The sequence below is a fragment of the Mobula hypostoma genome, chromosome 10 (assembly GCF_963921235.1).
Source record: "Mobula hypostoma chromosome 10, sMobHyp1.1, whole genome shotgun sequence".
Classification (NCBI taxonomy): Eukaryota; Metazoa; Chordata; class Chondrichthyes; order Myliobatiformes; family Myliobatidae; genus Mobula; species Mobula hypostoma.
In genome coordinates this window covers 11146741-11170409 of record NC_086106.1, presented here as the reverse complement: position 1 = coordinate 11170409, position 23669 = coordinate 11146741, and the positions used below count along the sequence as shown (strand labels likewise).

The 23669-nt window shown below is 50.4% G+C and overlaps 1 protein-coding gene across 4 annotated transcripts in view; it reads right to left on the bottom strand.

Moving 5' to 3' along the window:
• The window catches only part of si:ch211-14c7.2 (uncharacterized), a 90382-nt gene that overhangs the window by 7776 nt on the left and 58937 nt on the right, over positions 1 to 23669 (bottom strand). For all 4 annotated transcript variants that reach the window (XM_063059988.1, XM_063059986.1, XM_063059987.1 and 1 more), the window contains exons 2-6: positions 21028 to 22781; positions 14334 to 14557; positions 6949 to 7079; positions 5842 to 5971; positions 1229 to 1354 (exon numbers count right to left, since the gene is read on the bottom strand). In XM_063059988.1, coding sequence (XP_062916058.1) covers positions 1229 to 1354; positions 5842 to 5971; positions 6949 to 7079; positions 14334 to 14557; positions 21028 to 22378 — 1962 coding nt within the window. In that variant the 5' untranslated portion in view covers positions 22379 to 22781. The remainder of the gene's footprint in view (positions 1 to 1228; positions 1355 to 5841; positions 5972 to 6948; positions 7080 to 14333; positions 14558 to 21027; positions 22782 to 23669) is intronic.

Genomic DNA, 23669 nt, shown 5'->3' with positions numbered 1-23669 from the left:
AGACCCCAATGACCCTGCCCTACGTCAAGAAATGTCCGCTTGACTACTTGAACCTCACGGCATCACGATCACCCACAAACCAACTGCGACTTCAAGGAAGCCGGTCCCAAGAAACAAGGAACCAGTAAAGACAACGGACAAAAGCAATGTGGTGTACAAGATCTCCTGTGGAGACTGCAACAAGAGCTACATTGGCCAGACAGGGCATAAACTCAACTCGTTCATGGGAACGGGAACTGGCGGTACGGAGACGTGATCCACTGTCCCTGATCTCGGGACACGAAGACCGAGAAGGACACCACTTTAACTGGGACACCACAGAGGTTCTGGCACAGGTGAACACGAAGCAGGCATGAGAATTTTTAGAAGCATGGTTCTCTCCTGATTGCTCCATAAATCAACATGTCAAAATAGATGCCATCAATGAACCCCTAAGAGCCAAAGAAACACGAGCCTATAGAATTCAAAGGTCAACTGAAGGGTAGCCAATCAAGACTGAGGCAACTGAACGGGGGGGGGCGCGATATAAACGCAAACCCTCCCAGAGAGAAACACCAACAACTGTGCACTGATGATGTCACCTCGGCTGGTGATGAAACGTCTGCAAACTAATTGTGTGGTAACCGGAACTTCCGGAGCTGAAGGCCCGGAAATCCTCGGCTTTGCGTGTTTCAGCGGCTGGGGAGAGGTCAAAAGCGCTCGGCAGAGGATGGCGCTTGGGAGGCTGTATCGGAGCGGCTAGTCGGAAGCCCGGAGTTTTCGGATGGATGGACTCAGGGTCGGCTGGGGTCGGCTGCTTCCAAGGCATCGGCAAGTTGACGGTGCCTGGAGGTTTATGGCAGGGAGTTTCTCCCTTTTGCTGCCTGCTATCGGGGACTTTGAGACTTTTTTTTTAACCGTGCCCATGGTCTGTTCTTCATCAAATTATCGTATTGTTTTGCACTGCTGTAGCTGTGTGTTATAATTATGTGGTTTTGTCAGTGTTAGTCTTTGGTCTGTCTTGTTTTCTGTGATATCACTCTGGAGAAACGTTGTATCATTTCTTAATGCATGTATGCATTTCTAAATGACAATAAAAGAGGACTGAGTGTTCTAATAATCTAATCTAAAGCGCGGCAAACACCAGAACATCAAACTCCTCAACCCGAGCTACCAATATTCACCCCCATCCTAAACCTTCAGAGAAATTTTGAGGGCGAATTTCACCAGCTTGCTTGATCTGACTTACCTTGATCAACATTAACTCCCTGGAATCTGGGGCCACGGCAACCGCAGAAGGATGCAGCTCGGCCCTCCTCTCCCGGGAGAACTGAGGGGAAGAACCCGGTGCCGCCGTCTGCCCCGCGGGCGGATCCTGTAATGTGGAGCGAGAGGAATCAGAGTCCAGTCCATCATGGGTAAAGCCTTCCCCACCATTGAGGACGTCTACATTGAGCACTGTCGCAGGAAAGCAGCATCCATCATCAGGGACCCCCACCACCCAGGCCGTGCTCTCTTCTTGCTGCTGCCATCAAGAAGTATGTACAGGACCCTCAGGACCCTCACCACCAGGTTCAGGAACAGTTATTACCCCTCAACCATCAGGCTCTTGAACCAAAGGGGATGACTTCACTCAACTTCACTGAACCGTTCCCACAGCCTACAGACTCACTTTCAAGGACTCTTTCTCTCATGCTCTCAATATTCATTGCTTATTTATTTATTATTATGATTTTTTTTTTCAGCTCAAGCTGGTAAAACCTGAGGTACGGGCATAGCCAAGCACACCCATTTCTCAATTGCTAGGAACTTTCGGACTATTCTATTGGTGTTTGGTATTGAGGCTTTCTGAAGATTTACATAGATATTACTGTGTGTGCCAAATTGTTTAATGCTATTGTGTAGTGCCTCTGGGATGACACCAGTTGAAGATATTACTATTGGGACAATGTAAACCCCGTTCATGTTCCATAGTCCTTCAATTTCCTCTTTTAATTCAGCATATTTCTGGTGTTTTTCACTTACTGATTTTATTATTATTATTATTATTATTATTATTTTCTTTACGTATTTGCACAGATTTTTGTCTTTTGCACACCGGTTGTTTATCCATCCTGTTGGGTGCGGTCTTTCATTGTCTCGATTGTGTTTCATGCCCCCACCTCTTTTGCCTTCCTCCCTATCAAATCTAAATCAACATCAGCCCTGTCCCAATGTTTGGCTAATTTGGTCATTTCAAAGGATAATTTATATGCCCTGACGTCTGGTAGACTGAGCCCACCCACAACACGCTGCAGGAACTCAGCAGGTCGGGCAGCATCCGTGGAAAAGATCGGTCGATGTTTCGGGCCGGAACCCTTCGTCAGGACTGTAGGGGGAAGGGGCAGAGGCCCTATAAAGAAGGTGGGGGGAGGGTGGGAAGGAGAAGGCTGGTAGGTTCCAGGTGAAAAACCAGTAAGGGGAAAGATAAAGGGGCGGGGGAGGGGAGGTAGGGAGGTGTTAGGCAGGAAAGGTGAAGAAGGAATAGGGGGAAACACAATGGGTAGTAGAAGGAGGTGGAACTCTCAGGTTGGAGGAGCAACACCTCATATACCATCTAGGTAGTCTCCAGCCCCTTGATATGAACATAGAATTCCCCAACTTCTGGTAATTCCCTCCCCCTCCCTTCCCCTATCCCTATTTCACTCTGCCCCCTCCCCCAGCTGCCTATCACCTCCCTCATGGTTCCACCTCCTTCTACTACCCATTGTGTTTTCCCCTATTCCTTTTTCACCTTTCCTGCCTATCACCTCTCCCACCCCTTTATCTTTCCCCTTACTGGTTTTTCACCTGGAACCTACCAGCCTTCTCCTTCCCACCCTCCCCCCACTTTCTTTATAGGGCCTCTGCCCCTTCCCTCTACAGTCCTGACGAAGGGTTCCAGCCCGAAACGTCGACCGATCTTTTCCACGGATGCTGCCTGACCTGCTGAGTTCCTCCAGCGTGTTGTGAGTGTTGCTTTGACCCCAGCATCTGCAGAGTATTTTGTGTTTAGGCTGAGCCAACCCATGTCCCTGGACATACACATCTTACTCATTTTAATTCTGGGCTTCTTCTTATCCCATAGAAAATCACTGATAATTTTGTTGTATTGCTTGTAGATCAAATCTGATATATTTTAAAGGTGTTCTCATCGCTGTTGCAAGAATTATATTGTTGGGAAGAATTAACAGTGAGGGAAAAGTGCAGGACACGTGGGATCAATTTTGGTTGTATGTTAATTTAAACTTAAATTAGAACTTCTTTCTGTTTCTAAGTTTTATTTGTTTTCCTGATATGGGATGGCTGTGTAAATATGCTGTACTGTATCTGCTCTATGATATGCTGTGCTGCTTTGTAAAATAAGAATAAATAATAATAAAAATTTGAATTACAAAAAAAATGTAGGGAAAGGGAATAGAGGGAGAGAGAATCAGCAGGAGGGAAGGGGTCGGGAAATGATCTGTTTTTCCTTCAGAGTTTCTGGGCAGGAGTTTCAGGGGTCGAGTTTCAGGGCAGGAGTTTCAGGGGTCGAGTTTCAGGGCAGGGGTTTCAGGGCAGGAGTTTCAGGGCAGGGGTTTCAGGGCAGGAGTTTCAGGGCAGGGGTTTCAGGGCAGGGGTTTCAGGGGTCGAGTTTCTGGGCAGGAGTTTCAGGGGTCGAGTTTCTGGGCAGGAGTTTCAGGGCAGAAGTTTCTGGGCAGGAGTTTCAGGAGTCAAGTTTCTGGGCAGGAGTTTCAGGGGTCGAGTTTCAGGGCAGGAGTTTCAGGGCAGGGGTTTCAGGGCAGGAGTTTCAGGGCAGGGGCTTCAGGGCAGGGGTTTCAGGGGTCGAGTTTCTGGGCAGGAGTTTCAGGGGTCGAGTTTCTGGGCAGGAGTTTCAGGGCAGAAGTTTCTGGGCAGGAGTTTCAGGAGTCAAGTTTCTGGGCAGGAGTTTCAGGGGTCGAGTTTCAGGGCAGGAGTTTCTGGGCAGGAGTTTCAGGGGTCGAGTTTCTGGGCAGGAGTTTCAGGGGTTGAGTTTCAGGGCAGGAGTTTCTGGACAGGAGTTTCAGGGGTTGAGTTTCTGGGCAGGAGTTTCTGGGCAGGAATTTCAGGGAAGGAGTTTCAGGGCAGGAGTTTCAGGGCAGGAGTTTGGAGCTGCACAAGCAGGTTTATTGAGTGTTATTATTTACTGATCAGGTTGGAGGCAAACCAGACGCAATATAAGGTATTGCTCTTCCACCCTGTGGCTGGCCTCATCTTGGCACAAGAAGACATCACGGAGCGACATGTCGGAATGGAAATGGGAATTATAATGAATGGCCACCGAGAGGTTCTGCTTCTGGCGGGTGGAGCGGAGTTGCTACATTAATCAGACTCGCAACCCTCCCCAAGTCTAGGCGCGTGGAGTGTTGGGATTCGAGGATGACCCTTAGGTAACGTGGCTGGCTCCTAACCTCAGAACTCAGCCCTGGGACAGCCGCCTTTGTCCAGCCCCACGGCACATGTCCGGATCCAGGACACCCACCTGCTCCCTGGGATAACACTCCGGGAGCAGGAGCAAGGGTCCCGATCCTGATGTTGATGAACCTCTAACGTACTTTTGATGGTCGGAGGGAAAAGGTAGTCCAAGCATGATTCACAGAGCCAGCACAGACTCGATGGGATGATTGGCTTCCTTCTATTTAAAAAAACACCGAAGGCTAGTGGCACTGTCGGGTGATGACGGACACCCGCAGTCCAGGCCTCTGCTTAGCGCTCGAAGGCCTTGCGAGTAGGAGGCAAAAGGACCGGTCAGCCTAGAGTTTGTCCAGAGTTCATGGCCCTGTCTGGGGTTCAGTACCAAATTCTGGAGGCCGGACGTTGATCGGAAGCCTGGAAGTTGAAGCTTGGTGGCCGGAGGCCCAAAGGCCTGGCCTAGAGTTGGAGGACTCTGCCTGAGGGGGTAGGTGGGAGGGAGGAAAGGGGCTTGTTTGGCTGGTGCTGTTTCGTGGCTTGATATGTTCTAGGTTTTTTTTATTGTGTTCGGTGTTGTTCTGCCAAACATCGTGGGCGAGCTATATTGGCGCTGGAGTGTGTGGTGACATTTGCGAGCCCCACCCCTGCACATCCTTAGGCCATGTGGGTTGTTAACACAAATAACGTACTTCATTGCATATTTCGATGTACATCTGATAAAAACAGGGCTGTGCAAAACTCTTCAGCACATACATATAGCTAGGGTGCCTAAGAATTTTGCACAGTACTGTGTTTATCAGCATGAAGCGGAGAGCGAGCTTGTAAATCTGGCGGGAACAAAGGATGTTGGGAATGGCGAGGGTGGAGCGTCGCAGGAGGGGTGCGGGACAGATGGTAGAGAAGGTGTGCCAGGACAAGGGCGGGGTGGGGGTGTGGGTACAGAGACACCCAGCCCTGAGACACCAGGCAAGATCACTCCATTGCAAACAATCGGTTTATTGATCATTACAGAATGTCTCTCTGGTGCTTCCCACTCCCTCCCCTCTCCCTTCCCCTTTTCCCAACCATGATTCCCCTCTCCCTGTCCCCAGCCCTGAGACACCAGGCAGGGTCAGTCATTTGATTCCAAATAATTGATTAATTAATCATTATGGAATGTCTCTCTGATATTTCCCACTCCCTTCCCCCTTTTCCCAAATGCAATTCCCCTCTCCCTTCCCCTTTTCCCAACCATGATTCCCCTCTCCCTGCCCCTTCCCACTCTCAGTCCACAACAGAGACCCAGATCAGAATCAGGTTTATCATCACTCACATATGTCATGAAATTTGTGTTTTTTCAGCAGCAATACATAAAATTACACCACAGCACTGTGTAAAAGTCTTGGGCGCCCAAGCTGTACAGACGTGACTCACTGTGTTTGCAGGATCCACTTGCAAAGATGCCAGGAGCAGCCGGTGGCTCTGACAGCCTGCCCTTCTGTGTTTGAGGCCGACCGCCTCGTCCATGTCCTGCAGCAACGCCCAGAGCTCGCGGGCCTGGCCGCTGTAACACAACGGTTCAGGAGGTGAAGGACGCGCCGACTCCGCATATCACCCCCCCCGCCCCACCTTGCCGGGAGTCGCCACGGCAACCGTCCCCAGTGAGGCAAACCTCGGGCGCCCCCTTCAGCCTCTCTTGGAGAGGATATAGCCGTGACTGGAGGAGAGGGCTGGCACCACAACTCGCACTGGCAAGGCTGGTCGAGCTGCGCCAGGGACCCGGGTTCGATCCTGACCCCTGGCGCTGTCTGGGTGCAGCTTACGAGCTCTGCGGGGTTTCCCTTGGGTGCTCCGGACTCCTCCCACACCCCAAAGCCCTGCAGCACAGAAGCAGGCTCTTCGGCCCATCTAGTCCCTGCCGAACCATTACCCTACCTGGAATAATAGTCGGGCATTTACATTCCGACTAATTTACAAAAGCAAGGATGTAATGTTGAGGCTTTATAAAGCACTGGTGAGGCCTCGCTTGGAGTATTGTGAGCAGTTTTGGGCCCCTTATCTCAGAAAGGATGTGCTGGAACTGGGTTGAGTTCAAAGGAGGTCACAAAAATGATTCCAGGATTGAAAGGCTTGTCACATGAGGAGTGTTTGATGGCTCTGGGTCTGTATTCACTGGAATTCAGAAGAATGAGGGATGATCTCATTGAAACCTATCGAATGGTGAAAGGCCTTGATAGAGTGGGATATGGAGAGGAAGTTTCCTATGGTGGGAGAGTCTAACACCAGAGGACACAAACTCAGAATTTTTGGTGAGGTGTGCGTCAGGCTTTGCCGTGTGGTACGAAGCTACGCCGTACCTATGGAGCCGATTTGACGCACAAGTATAAATTGGCCTTTAAGTGGCCTGTTTCGATGCTGTAAGCACTTTGTAATTCCACGCGATGCGAATCACAATTGCGCGCCACGTGTAAATTGGACCCGGGGTCCTGTCCGCGGTGTCCGAGCTGCGTTGCGGGCCAAATGCCGGACCGGCGGGTTTACCTGGAGAGTTCTTCGCCCCCTCGCTCCTCGGCACCGCTCAGGACCCGCTCCAGCGTGGGGAATGCGACCTGGGAGCTGCTGGCGGAGGGGACGGCGGGGAAACAGGAGCGCAGCACGGACTGCAGGTAACCCTGGAAACCAGAGAGAGGGGAGGTCAGTGCCCGAGGGCCGGGGCTACGAAGAGGCTGAAGGTACGCGCTCACCACTGCCGAAAAGCCCGGTAAGTCTCGGCACAATGGACAGTGTGCCGGAGGGTGAGGTCAGTCCTGCCAAGGTCATGTTCAAGTTTAATTTCCAATCAACCACACACGAATACAGCCAAATTAAACAGCGTTCCCCAGGGGCCAAGGTGCAAAACACACAGGGCACAGATGACACAAGACAGCAGTAAAATACAGACACCCACACAAAAAATATATACAGTGTAGCTCAAGTCCCTGGGTGACATGTCTGGCAAATTGACGGTGCATTGGTGTTGTCGGAAAGAGCAAGTGGTTCTCAGCAGACCATAGACAAATGTACATGTGTGCACACACACTTCACAGCGCAGGTTGACAGAGTCGTTAAGAAGGCATTTGGTGTGATGGCCTTCATCGACTGTGGGATTGAGTTTAAGAGCCGAGAGGTAATGTTACAGCTATATAGGACCCTGGTCAGACCCCACTTGGAGTACTGTGCTCAGTTCTGGTCACCTCACTACAGGAAGGATGCGGAAACTATAGAGAGCAGGCAAGGGAGATTTACAAGGATGTTGCCTGGATTGGAGGGTGTACCTTACGAGAATGGAGGATGAGAGGTGACCTGACAGATGTGTATAAGATGATGAGAGGCATTGATCCTGTGGATAGCCAGAGGCTTTTTCCCTGGGCTGAAATGGCTAACACCAGGGGGCATAGTTTTAAGGTGCTTGGAAGCAGGTACAAGGGGGATGTCAGGGGTAAGTTTTTCACTCAGAGAGTGAATGCACAGCCAGAGACGGTGGTGGAGGCAGATACAATAGGGTCTTTTAAGAGACTCTTAGATGGGTACATGGAGCTTAGAAAAATAGAGGGCCAAGCGGTAGGGTAATTCTGGGCAGCTTCTAGAGTAGGTTACATGGTCGGCACAACGTTGTGGGCCGAAGGGCCTGTATTATGCTGTGGATTTCAATGTTCTATGTTCTTTACGCTCACACGCAATCCGGCTTGTTTTCCACCGAGCGAACACTGGAGGGCAGCACCAACTGGCGAGGCCGGCTCCCAATCCGGTATGGACGCTGCGCCACAACACCTCTGGTGCTCCCCTCCTGGACAGCTGCAACAGGCGAACCCGCGGCACGAGGCCACGCGGCACCCCCCCGCCCCTGCTGCCAGCAAACGGGCGGTGGATAGAGCACGGAACAGGCCCTTCCAGCTATCTTGTCTGGCTTTCCGGTTCAAATCCGGCCTCCCACTGTCTCCCCCTTCACACCTCTACAATCTCCTCCACAGAACCTTTAGTAGCCCCTTCACCAGGTAATTGGTTATTGTGAAAATTGTCCCGTGATTAGGTTAGGGTTAAATCGGGGGTTGTCGGGGGCTACTGGGCAGCGAGGCTCAAAAGGCCAGAAAGGCCTATTCCGTGCGGTATCTCTAAATAAACAAGTTATACGTAGATCGGTAGGTTGGGAGATAGATAGATAAATGAGTGAATGAATAGATAGATAGATAGATAAAACAAAACCAATTTCTTAGTTCCTCTAAGATACCTGGGGAGACAGGTGTTCCCCACTGGCTCTACTTCCCATTCACAATGATATAAAACTATAAGACCATAAGATATAGGAGCAGAATTAGGCCATTTGGCCCATCGAGTCTGCTCCACCATTTCATCATGGCTGATCCATTTTCCCTCTCAGCCCCAATCTCCTGCCTTCACCCCGCCCTCACCCCGCCGTACCGCTTCATGCCCTGACCGATCGAGAATCTATCAACCTCTGTCTTAAATATACATCAAGACCTGGCTTCCACAGCTGCCTGTGGCAACAAATTCCACAGATTCACCACTCTCTGGCTAAAGAAATTCCTCCTTATCTCCATTCTAAAGGGACGCCCCTCTATTCTGAGGCTGTGTCCTCCGGTCTAGACTCTTCCATCATAGGAAACATCCTCTCCACATCCACTCCGTCAAAGCTTTTCATCTTTCAATAAGGTTGCCCCTTATTCTTCTGAATTCTAGTACAGGCCCAGAGCCTCCAAACACTCCATGTGACAAGCTGTTTAATCCTAGACACATTTTCGTGAACCTCCTTTGAACCCTCTCCAGTTTCAGCCCATCCTTTCTCAGATAAGGGGCCCAAAACTGCTCTCAAAACTCCCAGTGTGGCCCCATCAGTGCTTTATAAAGTCTCCACATTACATCCTTGTCTTTATATTCCCATCCTCTTGAAATGAATGCTAACATTGCATTTCCTTTCCTCACCACAGACTCAACTTGCAAATTAACCTTTAGGGAATTCTGCACAAAGACTCCCAAATCCATTTGTGCCTCAAAGTTTTGTATTTTCTCTCCATTTAGAAAATAGTCAATCCTTTCATTTCTTCTACCAAAGTGCATGACCATACACTTCCTGACACTGGATTCCATCTGCCATTTCATTGCCTAATCTGTCTACGTCCTTCCGTAGCCTCTCTGGTTCCTTAAAACTACCTGCCCTTCCATTTACTTTCATATCGTCTGACAACTTTGCAACAAAGCCGTCATTCCACCCCCTTTGCGGCCACCGATCTCTGCTGAAGACCACTCGCAGGCTGTTTCATGGGGGAAGCAACCGCCGGCTCGATCCTCGCTGACCACGCTGACTTCAAGTGCAACACTGCCTTGACTTCCCAATCCTCCACTGGCCCTCTTAGGGTTAGTTATTTATTTATCTATCTATCTATCTATCTATCTATCTATCTACCTATTTATTTATTTATTTATTTATTTATTGCGGTACCGCGCGGAATTGGGTCCTTCGAGCCCCACTGCCCAGAAATCCCAGCCTAATCACGGGACAGGCTACAACGGCTAATTTTACGTCTTTGGACTGTGGGTGGAAACCCACGTGGTCTCGGGGAGAAAACGCACAAACTCTTGACAGGCTATGTCGGGAATCGAACCCGGGTCGCCGGTACCGTAAAGCGTTGTGCTGACTGCTACACTACTGTTGCTCCCTTCCAGGTTCTGGAACCCATTGCAGTCCTGAGAGATCTGGACTCTTCCAATTCTGGCCTTTCGCTCAGTCGTGGAATCATGCAATACAGAAAGAGGCCCTTCAGCCCGTCGGGGCCGTGCTGACCATAAACCACCCACTTACACCATTGTTTTCTTCCCTTCCCCATTCCCTTCAACTCTTCCAATTTCCATCACTCACTTACAATGGCAGAGGGAATTAAATGCAGCGTCTCCAAGTTTGCGGATGACACGAAGCTGGGCGGCAGTGTTAGCTGTGAGGAGGACGCAGGGGGACTTGGGTAGGTCAGGTGAGTGGGAAAATTCATGGCAGATGCAATTTAATGTGGATAAATGTGAAGTTATCCACTTTCGTGGCAAGAACAGGAAAACAGATTATTATCTGAATGGTGGCTGATTAGGAAAAGGGGAGGTGCAACGAGACCTGGGTGTCATTGTACACCAGTTATTGAAAGTGGGCATGCAGGTACAGCAGGCGGTGAAAAAGGCGAATGGTATGCTGGCATTTATAGCGAGAGGATTCGAGTACAGGATCAGGGAGGTACTACTGCAGTTATACAAGGCCTTGGTGAGACCACACCTGGAGTATTGTGTGCAGTTTTGGTCCCCTAATCTGAGGAAAGACATTCTTGCCGTAGAGGGAGTACAAAGAAGGTTCACCAGATTGATTCCTGCCGCCTCAGAGGCTGTGACCCTGCTGAACCTCACATCACAGCGCTAAGCAGTATTGTACCCGTATTGTACTGTCTCAGAACTTCTATATTTGTGTGCTGTAGCACTTGCTTTTTATTCACAGTTATTTTGTAAATAACACTATTCTTTGCATTTCTGGTTAGATGCTAACTGCATTTCATTGGCTTTGTGTCTGTACTCAGCACAATGACAATAAAGTTGAATCTAATCTAATCTAATCTCAGTAAAGCAGCCCCCACAATGTGAGAACATTGTCCAACCCAAACAGTCTCCCTTTTCCACTCCCCTTCCCCCCATCAAACAGAAGACACAAAATCTTAAAAGCGTGTACCACCAGGCTCCGGGAGTGCTTCCATCTTGAGGTTATCAGACGATTGGATAATTCCCCTAGTACTACAAGGATGGACTCTTGACCTCACAATCTACCCTGTTATGGCCTTGCACCTTATTGTCTGCACTGCACTTTATTCTACATACTGCTACATCAACGCTCCCTCAGTGTATTGATGTGATGAAATGATCTGTATGGACAGCGTCCAATACCAAGATTTTAATTGTACCTTAAGTTCAAAGTAACTTCTATTAGCAAAGTACATACAAGTCACCCCATCCATCCCTGAGATTCATTTTCCCATGGGCATACTCAGCAAATCTATAGAATAGTAACTGTAAACAGGATCAATGAAAGATCAACCAGAGTGCAGAGACAGCAAACTGTGCAAATATAAATAAATAGCAATAAATAACGAGAACATGAGATAACGAGATAAAGTCCTCAAGGTGAGGTAATTGGTTGAGGGAACGTCTCAATGGATGGGCAAGTGAACGTGGTTATCTCACTTTGTTCAGAAGCCTGATGGTTGAGGGGTAGTAACTGCTCCTAAACCTGGTGGTGTGAGTCCTGAGACTCTTGTAACTTCTTCCTGATGGCAGCAGCGAGAAAAGAGCATGGCCTGGGTGGTGGGGATCTCTGATGATGGATGCTGCTTTCCTGCGACGATGTTTCATGTAGATGTGCTCAATGGTTGGGAGGGTTTTACCCGTGATAGACTGGGCCAAATCCACCACCTTTTGTAGGATTTTCCATTCAAAGGCATTGGTGTTCCAATACCAGGCCGTGACGCAGCCAGTCAATACACTCACCACTAAACATCTATAGAAGTTTGCCAAAGTTTTAGATGTTACGCTGAATCTTTGCAAACTCCTGAGGAAGTAGAGGGGCTGTCGTGTTTTCTTCGTAATTTACACTTACATGCTGGGGCCAGGACAGGTCCTCTAAAGTAGTAACACCCAGGAATTTAAAGTCGCTAACCCTCTCCACCTCTGATTCTCTGACTAGGACTGGCATATGGACCTCTGGTTTCCCTCTCCTTGAGTGAATAATCAGTTCCTTGGTCTTGTTGTCACTGAGTGAGAGGTTGTTGCTACGCCACTCAGACTCAGACATGACAACGTGGGCCAAATGGCCTGTTCTTAGAACATAGAATAGTACAGCACAGTACAGGCCCTTCGGCCCACGATGTTGTGCCGACCCTCAAACCCTGCCTCCCATATAAGCCCCCACCTTAAATTCCTCCATATACCTGTCTAGTAGTCTCTTAAACTTCACTAGTGTATCTGCCTCCACCACTGACTCAGGCAGTGCATTCCACGCACCAACCACTCTCTGAGTAAAAAACCTTCCTCTAATATCTCCCTTGAACTTCCCACCCCTTACCTTAAAGCCATGTCCCCTTGTATTAAGCAGTGGTGCCCTAGGTCACAGATCTCTTGGTGACCTCCCTCACTAGTCCCCTTCTTGCATGGTCACTCAGTTTTTGAGGACGGCCTGCTCTAGGCAGATTTACAGCTGTGCCATATTCTTTCCATTTCCTGATGACTGGCATAACTGCACTCCAAGGGATATTCAGTGACCTGGAAATTGCCTTGTATTCATCTCCTAACTTGTGCTTTTCAATAACCTTTTTGTGGAGTTTCTTGGAGTGTTCATTTGTCTTCATGGTATAATTTTTGCCAGGATACTGATTCACCAGCAGTTGTACCTTCCAGATACAGGTGTATTTTTACTACAAAACACCTTTGTCAAAAACCTTCTAATATATCAATTTGCTAATTTACATTATGGTCTGGCTTTCTGAATTCCTGGGGTTCCCAACCTAGCATCCACTGACTGCTTAATGGTACTGGTCCATGGCTTAGAAAAGGTTGGGAACTCCTGCTGAATACCAAGGCTTTGTTGGCATTGGTCTGAGACAGGAGGAGGAGTCAGCAGCTGCCAATCTGTTGGCCATGGAGGAGTTAAAATATGGAAGACAACATCGAATTCACGAGTCAAGGACAGTGGAAGCAGACAAACCAATTGTCCTTGTTCTTGCCATGTGCTTGAAGGAATAGAGGCTGCCATTTTGCAAAGCTGCCCTGTAGCCTCCATCTTGTGAACTGTTTCAGAACGATTCTTGCCCTGGTGTAAGCTAATCGGAGCAATTGAACTTGGACACAAGGGGTTTCTGCTGTTGACCTGCAAAACCTGAGATTATGTTCAGGTAAATTATGCATAACGACTGGCTTGCAGAAGTAATCTCGTTATCTCGGCACGGTGTCTGAGTGACCTGGTTTGTCTGGTTTGAACCAGAGTCAGAGAACAAAAGAAGTCACCGAAAGCCCTTGGACTACATTCAATGGGAAGGTGTCTTAGGTCAGTCAGATGACCTCAAACCAACAAGAATGAAGTGTATCATTTGAACTGATGAGGAACACTGTAAGAGTTAGGAACTTCAAATTTAAAGGGGCGACGAACCCTTGCAAGGAAGATCCCCCATGCCAGGGACTGGGAGAAGAAAGGATCGACCATCTGCCCAACAGGAGATCTCTATTTCTGTGTTATAAATTGGAGAAGTGGTATGACTGAGCATGGGCACAGAGGGAAGCGTGGAATTCATGTTTCGGCCTGAGGTCGAAGTTGTTACGTTGTTGTCTGTGCAGAGACGATAAAGCGCGAGCTTCGATTAACCGCGAGTTGTGACGTGGGTTTGCTAACTGAGTTCCGTTGATCGGTCCACAAATCGGATCGATCCTACTTTTTGAAGGAGACACTCTATGAAGTCTGCACGGGGGCAGGGAGCAGAGGGGTGCTTGCTCGCGAGGTGGGTTGGCGCCATGGACGCATAGCAATTAGCGCTATTACGGCTCAGGGGCGTCAGAGTTTGGAGTTCAGTCACGACATCATCAGTAAGGAGTCTGCACGTTTCCCCCACCCCACCCCCACTCCCCGTGGAATGCATGGGTTTCCTCCGGGTGCTCCGGTTTCCTCCCACAGTCCAAAGTTTTACCAGTTGGTAGATTAATTGGTCATTGTAAAGGCTAAGGGTTATATTGGGGGATTGCTGGGACGGGGCCAGTCCCTTGCTGTACCTTCAAGATGAAGTAATAGGTGGTTCCAGTCGAGGGTGTGTGAAGGTACGTGCGCTGTGCCAGCCGAGCGCTGGACCCAGGTCACTTACCCTGGCGGGTGAAGGTTCAGAAGCCGCTGCCACTGGAGGACGAGGAGACCACCATTGCTCTCCGGCCCCACGCTGCCCCATCGCCCGCTCGCCCTCTGGGAAAGCGTCAAAGCCGCCGCCCTGGCTGGCACCGTCGAAGGCCACCCAGCTGCCTCTGGAGGTGAGGGAGGGGCTGGGGTGGGGGCTTCTGCTCTCCCAGCTTTCCACCGCGCCGTCCAAAGACCCTGGAGAGGACGACAAACAGACATCTGGCACAGAGTGGCCCTTGGTGTCCCCATTCCTGAGGTCAGAGGTGAGAGTCTCTGCAAACCAGCCTATCATCCCTCTAACTGAATTGATTTTATTTCCTACATCCCTCACATGCATGAGGAGTAAAAGTTATTACGTTACGTGTCCGTCTAAGTGTGCAATGTGCACTTTATAGTACTTTGTAATAAACAGGATGTACAACAGGAAAGTCATCCAAATATGAATAGGTTACCCCCCAAATCACTTGATATTCCCAAATAACATCAGGTACAGTACTATCAAAAGTCTTTCTTCTATATAGCTGCTGCATAACATATGCCGATGATATTAAACCTGATTGACCGTTACAGAATGTCTCTCTGGTGCTTCCTGCTTCCTCCTCTCTCCCCCTTTTCCCAACCATGATTCCCCTCTCCCTTCCCCTTTTCCAAAACCATGATTCCCTCTCCCTTCCCTTTCCCCAACCATGATTCCCTCTCTCTTCCCCTTTCCCCAACCATGATTTCCCTCTCCCTTCCCCTTTCCCCAACCATGATTCCCTCTCTCCCTTCCCCTTTTCCCAACCATGGTTCCCTCTCCCTTCCACTTTTCCCAACCATGATTCCCCTCTCCCTTCCCCTTTACCCAACCATGATTCCCCTCTCCCTTTCCCAACCATGATTCCCTCTCTCCTTTCCACTTTTCCGAACCATAATTCCCTCTCCCTTCCCCTTTTCCCAACCATGATTCCCTCTCCCCCTTTTCCCAACCATGATTCCCTCTCTTCTTTCCACTTTTCCCAACCATAATTCCCTCTCCCTTCCCCTTTTCCCAACCATGATTGCCCCTTTCCCTTCCCCTTTTCCCAACCATGATTCCCTCTCCCTTCCCCTTTTCCCAACCATGATTTCCCTCTCCCAACCATGATTTCCCTCTCCCTTCCCTTTCCTCAACCATGATTCCCTCTCCCTTCCCCTTTTCCAAAACCATGATTCCCCCTCTCCCTTCCCCTTTTCCCAACCAATTCTCCTCTCCTTCCCCTTTTCCAAAACCATGATTCCCTCTCCCTTCCCCTTTTCCCAACAATGATTCCCTCTCCCTTCCCCTTTTCCCAACCATGATTCCCTCTCCCTTCCCCAAAACCATGATTCCCCCTCTCCCTTCCCCTTTCCCCAACCTTAATTCCCTCTCTCTTCCCCTTTTCCCCAACCATGATCCTCCTCTCCCTTCTCTTTTCCCCATGATTCCCCTCTCCTTTCCACTTTTCCCAACCATAATTCCCTCTCCCTTCCCCTTTTCCCAACAATGATTCCCTCTCCCTTCCCCTTTTCCCAACCATGATTCCCTCTCCCTTCCCCAAAACCATGATTCCCCCTCTCCCTTCCCCTTTCCCCAACCTTAATTCCCTCTCTCTTCCCCTTTTCCCCAACCATGATCCTCCTCTCCCTTCTCTTTTCCCCATGATTCCCCTCTCCTTTCCCCCTTTTCCAACCATAATTCCCCTCTCCCTTCCCCTTTTCCCAACCATGATTCCCCTTTCCCTTCCCCTTTCCCAACCATGATTCCCCTCTCCCTTCCCCTTTTCCCAACCACGATTCCCTCTCCCTTCCCTTTCCCCAACCATGAATCCCCTCTCCCTTCCCTTCCCCAATCATGATTCCCTCTCCCTTCCCCTTTTCCAAAACCATGATTCCCCCTCTCCCTTCCCCTTTTCCCAACTATGATTCTCCTCTCCCTTCCCCTTTTCCAAAACCATGATTCCCTCTCCCTTCCCTTTCCCTGACCGATTCCCCTCTCCCTTCCCCTTTCCCCAACCTTGATTCCCTCTCTCTTCCCCTTTTCCCCAACCATGATTCCCCTTTCCCTTCCCCTTTCCCAACCATGATTCCCCTCTCCCTTCCCCTTTTCCCAACCACGATTCCCTCTCCCTTCCCTTTCCCCAACCATGAATCCCCTCTCCCTTCCCTTCCCCAATCATGATTCCCTCTCCCTTCCCCTTTTCCAAAACCATGATTCCCCCTCTCCCTTCCCCTTTTCCCAACTATGATTCTCCTCTCCCTTCCCCTTTTCCAAAACCATGATTCCCTCTCCCTTCCCTTTCCCTGACCGATTCCCCTCTCCCTTCCCCTTTTCCCCAACCATGATCCTCCTCTCCCTTCTCTTTTCCCCATGATTCCCCTCTCCTTTCCCCTTTTTCCAATCATGATTCCCCTCTCCCTTCCCCTTTTCCCAACCATGATTCCCCTCTCCCTTCCCCTTTCCCAACCATGATTCCCCTCTCCCTTCCCTTTTTCCCAACCATGATTCCCCTCTCCCTTCCCCTTTTCCCAACTATGATTCCCCTTTCCCTGCCCCCTTCCCACTCTCAGTCCACAACAGAGACCCAGATCAGAATCAGGTTTATCGTCAATCACATATGTCAGCAAATTTGATTTTTGTCTGGCAGTACAGTGCAATGCATAAATTACTACAGTACTGAGCAAAAGTCTTAGACAGCCAAGCTATATACCGTATATGTGTGCCCAAGACTTTTGTGCAGTACTGTACCTCACAATTTGCTCCCTTTTTGCACTGTTTAGTTATGTTTAAAATATTTCTTACTGTAACTGATAGTAATGTATTTCACTGTACCGATGCCACCAAACAACAAATTTCGCCACATTCAGTGTGTCAGTGATAATAATCCCGATTCTGATTCGAAGAAGGTACAGCCCCCCTCCCCCAAAGTGCTGACACAGGTCCGAAGGGCCAATAGCCTCGCCCCTGCTCAGTGAAATCTCCCCAGGTCACAAAAGGAAGTTCCGGAAAAGTTCCAGGAAAAGGAGGAGGAATTCCTCGGCCACACTTGGAATATCGTGCACAGTTCTGGTCCTCCGCGGTGCCGGAAGGGTGTGATCAAGCTTGAGCGGGGAGAAGATCCCACCTTTCCCATGCTGGGACAGTAAATTTCTTCCCCCGGGTGTTTACGGAAGCTTTCCTCATGACTGCGGAAGGCGAGGCTGTCGGGGAGGGTTCAACCCTTCAACTGGATGCATGAATATCGATTTTTCCTTCCAATAAAGTAAACTTCCCCCTCCCCTCTTCCTCTATTCCCCACTCTGACCTTTTACCTCTTCTCACCTGCCCATGGCTTCCCTGTCCTCCTTCCCTTTCTCCTGTGGTCCACTCTCCTCTCCAATCAGATTCCTTCCTCTCCAGCCCTTGACCTTTCAATAGACAATCGACAATAGGTGCAGGAGTAGGCCATTTGGCCCTTTGAGCTAGCACCACCATTCACTGTGATCATGGCTGATCATCCACAATCAGTACCCTTTTCCTGCCTTCTCCCCTCATGCCTTGACTCCGCTATCTTTAAGAGCTCTATCTAACTCTTTCTTGAAAGAATCCAGAGAATTGGCCTCCATTGCCTTCTGAGGCAGAGCATTCCACAGATCCACAACCCTCTGGGTGAAAAAGTTTTTCCTCAACTCCGTTCTAAATGGTCTACCCCTTATTCTTAAACTGTGGCCTCTGGTTCTGGACTACCCCAACATCGGGAACATGCTTCCTGCCTCTAGTGTGTCCAATCCCTTAATCTTATATGTTTCAATCAGATCCCCTCTCATCCTTCTGAATTCCAGTGTGTACAACCCCAGTCACTCCAATCTTTCAACATATGACAGTCCTGCCGCCCCGCTACCAGCCTTCACTCATCACTTTCCAGCTCTCCTCCTTCCCCTCCCCCCACACCTTTTTATTCTGGCATCTTCCCCCCACCTCCTGTCCAGTCCTGAGGAAGGGTCTTGGCCGGAAACGTCGACTGTTTATTCTCCTCCACGGATGCTGCCTGGCCTGCTGAGTTTCTCCAGAACTCTGTGTGTGGTGCTTAGGCTGTCGGAGACGGGTGGGTTTCCCCGTGGGGGGGTTTCTCTTCCTGGTTCCCAGCTGGTTTCCTGGTCTGACCCATCGGAAACCCCACTACTGCAAAAGCAGGGGCAGAGTCATAGAGGTGTACAGCACAGAAGCAGGCCTTTCAGCCCATCCTGTTGTACGGGGTCTTTCTTTTGCTACTTTTAAAATGGCGACTTTGTTATGTTAATCTGGGGAATGCGGCTTTGTTGTGCTTTAACGCTGAAGAGAGTTTGCGCTAGCAGTTTGTTTTACTTTAAATTGAGATAGCAGGATTCTATTAGCCAATGGGTGGTTATGTATCGTTTTGTTTTCGGATACCATGCTGTATGATATGACTGCGGACTGGGTTTTGGGGGGGAATCGGAGGAGAGACGAGGAGGACGGCGGACGTGTGGAGAGGCTCCGGTCGATCACTCAGGGTGGTCCCGAGCTGTGAGTCGATGGAATTCGGGTGGTCGTCTGAAGTTGAATTGAGCTGCAACGGTAGCACGCGAAGAACTTGGACTTTGATAAGTGTTGGCGCTTTTTTGTTTCCATTACTTTCCTCTCTGTATCAAATGCATATTAATGTCATAGAATTAGTAATATCTATAAAGTGTATTTGTTAAAATTTACTGGGTGTGCTGGCTGATGATTGATGTTTGTGATTGATTCGGACGGCCACCAACCCTGTGGGGAGTGTTGAGGTGGGTGCTGGGTTGGATTTCCCCTAGACATACACGAGCCAGTATAACTGAACGTTACACTGTCTATATGGGCCATCTTACCCATCGATACTAACCCACCTGTCTGAACTAATCAGGGCGGCGCAGTAGTGTAGTGGTTAGCACAACTGATTTACAGCGCTGCTGGCATTGCCACACTTGCAGGCTGCCCCCATCACAATCCCCAGACCATGTTGGATGTTGGCGCAAAATGACGCATTTCACTGGCCGCCTCACTGCTTCCACATGTATGTGACAAAATAAAGCTAACTTGGGCTATAACGTATTTCTGAGCGTGACTGTATGTGTTTGCTATCTTATATGTGCTTTGTGCTGTGTATGAATGTTGGTACTGTGTTTTGTACCTTGACCCTGGAGGAACACTGTTTCATTTGGCTATATACATGGGTATTGATATAGAACATAGAAATCTACAACCCAGTACAGGCCCTTCGGCCCACAATCTTGTGCTGACCATGTAACCTACTCGCGAAGCTGCCTAGAATTACCCAACCGCATAGCCCTCTACTCATGTATGGTTGAATGACAGTTAAACTTGAACTTGATTGTAATCTTAATTCCACATTTATGTATTGATTGATAAACCGAGTGGAAATGGTGCTTCCAGCCGCGCTGCCCAGCAAACCACTGATTTAACCCTAGCCTAATCGCGGGACAATTTACGATGGCCAATGAACCCACCGACTGGTACGTCTTTGGAGGAAACCGGAGCACCCGGGGAAAACCCACACGTTTGGACGTTACAGACCTCTTCCAGAGTTGAACTCCGAGCTCTGGCGCCCCCCCACCCCCACCCCCCGAGCTGTAATGGCGACGCGCTAACAGCCACGCAACTGTGGCATCCCTCTACGGCCTGCTCCTTCGTCCACCTGACCAGGTACCTCTTGACTGTTGTAACTGTGCCTGCTTCTGACAACTCTTTCCGGATGCCACCCGCTCTCAGTGCCCCCCTTCCGGGGGGGTGTCCCCTTCAAACTTGGAGGCACAGGAGACGGCAGAAGCCGGAATCTGGACCAGCGAGCAACTTGCTGGAGGAACTCTCTAAATGTCCTCTCTCTCACCTTTAACCTATGCCCTCTAGTTTTGAACACATCCACCTAGGCCCTGGAGGAATACTCTTTCATTTGGCGGTATTCGTGTATGGTTGAAAGGCAATTAAACTTGAACCTGAACTTGATCTTCATTCAATATTTGTGTGTGTGTGTGTGTGTGTGTGTGTGTGTGTGTGTGTGTGTGTGTGTGTGTGCGCGTGCGTATTTATTTACTGAGATAGGGCGTGGATCAGGCCTTTCGAGTTGTACCGCCCGGCAATCCCCCGATTTAACCCTGGCCTAATCACGGGACAACTTACGATGACCAATTAACCTGCCAGCCTGCTTGTGGCCTGTACATGGATGGGTCTTTGGCCGGCCAGTCCTTCCTGTCTCGACCCGGATACCTCGGTGGGCGCAATGTGGTTGCTGGGGTTCCGTCAGGCCTGTGAATGTCCCCAGTTGATTCCTCCCACAATCCGATACATCCTTGTCACTGCACCTCTCGGCATCCTGTGCTCTAGGGAAAACAGCCTCAGGCCTATCCAGCCTCTCCTGATGACTCGAGCCCTTCAAACCTGGCAACATCCTTTGAAAACGTTTCCCTCTCCAGCTTAATCTCCCCCTACAGCGTGATGGCTGGAACCGCACACGGTATTCTAAGTGAGGCCTAGCCAACATTGAGAAGGAAAATGGGATTGGTAAAACTGAACAGTGCGGCCGAGGAGCTAATAGTTGTGGTCAACCCGAACTCCATCAGCAGAAAGCCTTGCACACTAGGCCTCATCCCCCGGCCCCCCCCCCCGCCACAGTGTTTACCGTGAAGGCTTGCTGGGTGCTGTGCAGTCTCTCTGAGATTCTTGGGCCAAGGTCCCCATGATCGATGGTGGTCCGTGTCCTTGTCGGCCTCCTGGCTCTTGGCGGCTGTGTTTCCGCACTGGCCAAACAGTCTCTCATCTTCTAGCCATATGGGGCCGACAGGTTCGGCCCAGAGCACCAGGTTCCCCGCCTTCTCAAACGTCCCAAAGTCATCGTCGGCCTCCTCGGGCTCCCCGCTCTGCTGGGGGATGGCACCAGGGGCCTGGCCGTCCTTCCCAGCTGTCGTCATGGTAAACAGGCCTGTCGGACGCGGGCCACTGCCTGAAGCGGGACTGCAGTGCTTGTGGGCTGTGTATGGGTGGGTCTCCGACAGGCAAGCCGTTTCTGTTGCTTGCTCATCACCGTCCTCGATACCTCGAAGCATGAACTGCTGTTCTTGGAGTCCTGTCAGGCCTGTGGATGTGCCGTCTTTGCCAACATAGTCCTCATTATCTTGTGAGCTTCCCCTCCGGCCTGCTCTGTGATGGGGCTCACAATTTAGCTCCGCTCTCTGATAGCATTCACTGACTGTACTGGCTCCGTGGTAGGGCTCAGCACCTGTCTCCACCCTGGGACCACCTCTGTCATGGGGCCCATGCTCTTTCTCCTCTATCTGGCCAGCTCCATTTGCCTCCAGTGAAAAGCCAGCTCTGTGCGAGCGACCACTTTGTGCCACAGGTCCGGGATTGAGGCCATGCCCTGCCTCTGAAAGGGAATCAGCTCTGTGACAGGACCCACCCTCCACCTCTTCAAGGGGACTAACTCCGTGACAGAACCCACCGTCCACCTCTGTGGGGGGATCAGCTCCACCGTGGAGCCCGTTGTCCACCTCTTCGAGGGGACCAGCTCCACGACAGGACCCACCCTCTATCTTTGTGGTAGAATCAGCCCCATCAAGGAGCCCACCCCCTACCTCTGTGTCAGGACCAGCTCCATGAGGAGACCCCCCTTCTGCTTCCTCAGTGGTTGGAGCTCCGCGAGTGGGACACCAGCCCTCTCCGTGCGCTGTGACACGAGCCGGCGGTCCCGGCCTTCCGGGACCGACGCTGCCATCTTCCTCGCCCCTCCCTCTGGTGAGCCGGCCCGGAAGGGAGACCAGCTTCAAGGGCCGAGCTCCGTCCTCGGCCAGGCTGAGAGGGCCTCGTCTCCAGCAGCAGCCATTGGCCTGGATGCCTCTCCTGGTGGGGCGGAGGGGTGCCCAAGGTCTGCTGCCAGGATTGCCCTGTGGGGGGAGGTGACTCACCAGCTCCCCTGTGCCGGAGGGCAGGCAGCTGGCACCGTAGAGCGAGCGGCCCGACAGCATCACTTCCATCAACGGCAAGGTCCTCCCCCCATCTAAAGGCCACGGGGGACCCAAAAAGCCATCGGCCCCCTCCCCGTCCCGAAGCGTCACCCCGTCCCTGGCATCCACTCCCGCAGCCCCCAGACCGGCACTGAGCTTGAAACCTCTTCCTTTCGCCCCACCCCACCGTCCCCGTCCCTTCACCAGCTCACGGTCTCTGCGCACTGTAGCCCGTCAAAGCTGCCCCTGAAAGTGCCGGCAGAGGGTGAAGACTTGAAGCCGGTCCCGCTCTTCTTGCCCCCCCTGCTCTTCTGTCCGGTTACCAGCGTGCTGGGGCCAAGTTCTCCCAATCCTTCTGACCCATGTCGGGCGTGCAGCGGGCGTGCAGCTGGCGGCAGCGGCGGAGCTGTGGGCCCGGGATCCGACTGCAGAACTGAACAGAGGAAGACAGGTTAGAAACGCGAGAGGTCCTGCGGACGCTGGAAGAATTGAAGAACACACGCACACACTGTGTGATCAAGATCGGAAATACAAACATCAAACAAGTCAACAAATTCAAATATCTTGGCAGCCTAGTAACAAGTGATGGCAGGTGCGACACCGATATCAAATACAGAATAACAATGGCGAAAGAAGGTTTCCAAAAAATGAAGACCATATAAACAGACAGAAAGATGAGCACGTACACTAAAAACAGAATACTGCAGTGCTACATTTATTCTATCCTGACTTATTGAAGTGAATACTGGACCATTTCTCCAGCAATGGAAAAGAGACTAGAAGCAGCTGAATTATGGCTCTACAGGAGAATGTTAAAAATGTCATGGACCACACACACATCGAATGAAGAAGTTCTCAGAAAAGCCCAAGTAGTTCGATCACTCATACCAACAATAAGAGAAAGACAACTCAGATTCCTAGGACACATCATGCAGAAAGATGAACTAGAAAAACTCATACTCTCTGGAAAGATTGAGGGGAGAAAACCTAGAGGAAGATCTCGGCTTATGTACATCAAAAGCATAGCCAGGTGGCTACACATCGAGGAAATGGAAGTCATCCAAAAAACGAAGGATAGATCTGTATGGAAAACCATGGTCACCAAAGTCCACATCGGATATGGTACCTAGACAGACAGACAGACAGACAGACAGACACACACACACACACACACACTCACTCACACTCTCTCTCTCTTCTCACACACTCACACTCTCTCTCACACACACTCACACACTCTCTTCTCTCACACACTCTCTCTCTCTCTCTCTCTCACACACACTCACACACACACACACACACACACTCACTCACTCACTCA